This window comes from Nicotiana tomentosiformis, chromosome 8 (genome assembly GCF_000390325.3).
Source record: "Nicotiana tomentosiformis chromosome 8, ASM39032v3, whole genome shotgun sequence".
NCBI lineage: Eukaryota > Viridiplantae > Streptophyta > Magnoliopsida > Solanales > Solanaceae > Nicotiana > Nicotiana tomentosiformis.
This window is the reverse complement of record NC_090819.1, coordinates 128581631-128585552: the sequence shown is the minus strand read 5'-3', so window position 1 is coordinate 128585552 and position 3922 is coordinate 128581631. Positions and strand designations below refer to the sequence as shown.

Sequence of the window (3922 nt, the reverse complement as noted above, 5' to 3'; positions counted from 1 at the left end):
AGTAGCCCTAAATTTTAGATATCAAGTTTAATTAAATTTGGTGATTTATTTTCATCTACTTGACTATAATGGTTGGATGTACTAGGTATCCTATGAAATAGTCGAGGTGCACACAAGTTGCTTAACTGATTATATTATTGAATATAGAAAGCAGAGGCGAACCCAAGATTTTAACGCGACGGGGACACCAATATTCTGCTCAATCAGTGCCCCTAAAGGTTGTGTCTAGGTTACTAAGTGATTTAAATTAATCATTTTTAAGGTATACATATATACATATATAAAATTTCTACCGAAGTATAGAGACCCTAATGACCCCTCAAGGTTACACATAGGTCCGCTTCTAATAACAAGTATCCGGTAAAATAATCCAAATACACGCAAGTTGACCGAGGACCATGGAAAAAAAAGTAAGTTAATATTTGCACGTTTGTTTAGCATTTAAGCCATTAGCCAGAAAGAAGAGACCAAGAAAGTGGAAAACTTTATTGTGCATGGTTCTGTCCACTTATTTAATCCATCTCTTTTATATTCTTTTTGCAAGTATATATACCCCTTTTCCATTGTCTTCTTTCTCAAATTAAATACATCCAAATTCCTCTCTAATAAGCCCATTTTCAATGGCTAAAGTTTACTCTAACAAGTCAAATCTAAGTACTATTTCTTCTTCTTCTAATTCTTCAATTTCTTCAAACTCTTATATGAGCCCAAGAAGAGAAATATTTACTTTGTGGATGAAATCTCTAGTCTACCATGGAAATGGCTGCACTGTTTATGATTCAAAAGGCCAAATTGTTTACCGAATTGACAACTACAACATAAAACGTAGCAAGGAAGTCCATCTCATGGATTCCAATGGCAGGGTTCTCTTTTCTATTCGAAATAGGGTAAGCATAAGTTGGCCGCTTATGCGCTTGATTGATTCTTTTTTGTGATCCAAACACGTAAAAGTTTCTTCAAATAATTGAGTGACAGTGAGATTTGAGTTCACGACTTTGTCTGTTCTAATACCATATTGAATTATATGATCATTTTATCAAGAAATTTAAACTGCTAGAAAATTATATTTTTTTAGTTAATTATATCTTCAAATGCTTACATATTTTCTTGTTTTTTCTTCCTTTTTTTTTCCTCAGAAAGTTCCAGTTTTTGGACATTGGGATGGCTATAAATGGAGTTATGAAGGAGTGACTAGTAAGGAGATACCATGGTTTCAAGTGAAGAAAATTCACAATGTCCTTAGGGGAGATAATATGAATTACTATAATGTTATATTGGGATGTAATCAAGCTGAAGCAAACTGCTATAATATTATCCTTGGAATAAAATTAATTAAGATTGTGACCCAAGCAGGCAGACTTGTTGCAGAGGTTAGTTACTATACTTTTGAGATGTATAACAATATATAACCGTCTATAAAAATTGAAATAATAATCTGAAAAAATAATACAGTTATCCGTTACAACAAGTTAATATATACAGATAGTATAAAATTCTTTTTGGCTTTGTATTCTATCAGGTAAAACAAAAACAAGCAACTTCAGGAGTACTATTTGGAAGTGATGTATTAACATTGGTGGTGGAACCTCATGTTGATCACTCATTGGTCATGGCTCTTGTTACTGTTTGTGGTCTCATACATCACAAAATTTGATAATAGATTCAACTTGCTTGGGACTGGATCGTCATTATTTTTCTAATATCTCTTTCCTCTTTTTTTTTCTTCCTCCCATTTTATTGGGAATTCCTTGTTTGTTCTTGCAAACAGGGAAAGATACATCTGGAAAGAGGTCTTAGTTTGTACTTGGATGTAATCCTGTAATGAATATTGAAGTGTACAATCAATTACTCCATTAAATAGATAATTATCGTATCTTAAGTTAGTTGGTACGGAGTACCATAACAACTTTTTTGACCACTGCCTACGAAAGAAACATAAATATACATATTCAACTGCATAAGGCGATATCCATCTCCATTTTTACCTCCAAACTCTATTTTAGAGTAAAAAATGAAGGAATTTTGCTCCAATCCGGTGTCTCCAATTTGGAGGGTGACCGGTGTCACTCCAAATTTGAAGTGACATTATCCATCCACTCTATTACTATTTTCTATTATTTTATTATTATCTTATATTATTTAACTCTTTTAATTTATAATATTATATATTCCTAATAATATTTAGGTAATATCTTTATAATATTAATTTTACATCTTAATTTTGGTGTATAATTTTGATAAATAAACCTAGACGCATAAATAATTCTCGACGTCGAGAGAGATTTGAGATTCCGTAAGTAACTCAGTGAGTGCATTGTCGTGCATATATTATTTTTATGTAAAATTATAATATAATTTTATTATAAGTTATAATTGTATAAAAAAATATATAACCATCACAAAAATGAAAGGTGCAAATATAAAATGCACGATGTTGCTAAAATTGAAAAGTGAAAATGCGATGACCCAAAATATCATCTTTAAATTTAATAATTAATTTTGTGTTCTAAAATCTCGGAAAGCATCATTTATCATTCCTCAACTTGCATGCGCAGTCCGTATATTTTTTCGTAAAGTTTTTATGTGAAAAATGGATTAAAATGGGAAATAGAGCTTTAAAACTCTACTAAGTTGACTTTGGCCAATATTTTGAGCAAACGGATTCGGATCAGTGTTTTAAAAATTTCGGTAGGTCCGTATCATGATTTGGGACTTGAGCATATGCCCAGAATCAAATTTCGAGGTCCCTAACCCGAGTTATGGAATTTTGATGAAAAATTAAAAGTTTGAAGGCTTAATAATTTCTAACAAATTACTGATGTTGGATTTATTAACCTCGGGTCCGTATTTTGGTTCCGGAGCCTGGTATAGGTCCACTATAATATTTATGACTTGTCTGCCGAATTTTACGAGAATTGGAGTTGATTTGACATGATTCAGACGTCCGGTTGTAAAAATATAAGTTTTAAAGTTTTCTTGAAAACTTCCTTTGATTTGGTGTCCGATTCGTAGTTCTAGGTGTTATTTTGGCGATTCGATCGCGCGAGCAAGTTCGTATGATGTTTTAGAACTTGTGTGCATATTTGGTTTGGAGCCCCGAGGGCTCGGGTGAGTTTCGGATAGGCTACGGGATGTTTTGGACTTTGAAAATCTGGGATTTTGCTGCAGCAGGTATTTTGGCATGTTCTTCTTCGTGTTCGCGAATGTACTCTCGCGAACGCGAAGAGTAAACTGGGCAGCTTAATCTTTCTTCTTCGCGAACCCGAAGGCTTGGTCGCGAACGCGAAGCGATGGGGGCATTACCCTTCGCGAACGCGACCATCTCCTCGCGAACGCGTAATGTTAGGCACACCTGGGGGAGGGTCGATCATTCCTTCAGCGCGAACGCGAGTTATGCCTTGCGAACGCGAAGGAGGACTCGCGAACGCGAAAGCCACGGGCTGCTACTCATCGCAAACGCGACAGGCTCTTCGCGAACGCGAAGAAGGCCTGACCCCTGTGACTTAAAACAGAACCAAAAATGAGATTTTTCCCATTTTTCACAAACCCTCAATTATAACTCGGCTTAGGGGCGATTTTAAAGGAGTTTTTCATGATTTCGGACTGGGTAAGTGTTCTTTATCATATACTGATTGTATTTTATAAATCCATGTCTATTTTCATCATTTATTTCGGATTTAGATGGAAGAAATTGGAATTTTTGTAAAACTTTCCAAAAACGAAAAATTAAGATTTGAAGGTCCATTTGATATCGGAATTAGAAAAATTTGATATAGTTGAACTCGTATCGGAGCGGTGTTCGGATTTCGAGAGTTTTTCCAGGATTTGAGACGTGGGTCCCACTGACGAATATTTTAATGGATTTCGGATTTTTATCCGAAAAATTTATAAATTCATATGGTATTAATTCCTATGATTAGTA

General features: G+C 34.4%; 1 protein-coding gene across 1 annotated transcript; it reads left to right on the top strand.

The window, feature by feature from the left end:
* The first annotated feature begins 546 nt into the window (after positions 1 to 546).
* LOC104113083 (protein LURP-one-related 11-like) lies at positions 547 to 1879 on the top strand. Its single transcript, XM_009623176.4, has 3 exons — positions 547 to 887; positions 1137 to 1370; positions 1520 to 1879. The coding sequence occupies exons 1-3, from the start codon at positions 621 to 623 to the stop codon at positions 1652 to 1654; spliced, it is 636 nt and encodes a 211-aa protein (XP_009621471.1). The 5' UTR covers positions 547 to 620; the 3' UTR covers positions 1655 to 1879.
* The last annotated feature ends 2043 nt before the right edge of the window (positions 1880 to 3922 follow it).

Excerpts from the sequence above, each read along its gene's own strand:
- LOC104113083 (XM_009623176.4), top strand. The coding sequence starts at position 621 with ATGGCTAAAGTTTACTCTAACAAGTCAAATCTAAGTACTATTTCTTCT. Across the intron at positions 888-1,136 it reads TCTTTTCTATTCGAAATAGG|AAAGTTCCAGTTTTTGGACA; the intron begins GTAAGCATAAGT and ends TTTTTTCCTCAG. Across the intron at positions 1,371-1,519 it reads CAGGCAGACTTGTTGCAGAG|GTAAAACAAAAACAAGCAAC; the intron begins GTTAGTTACTAT and ends GTATTCTATCAG.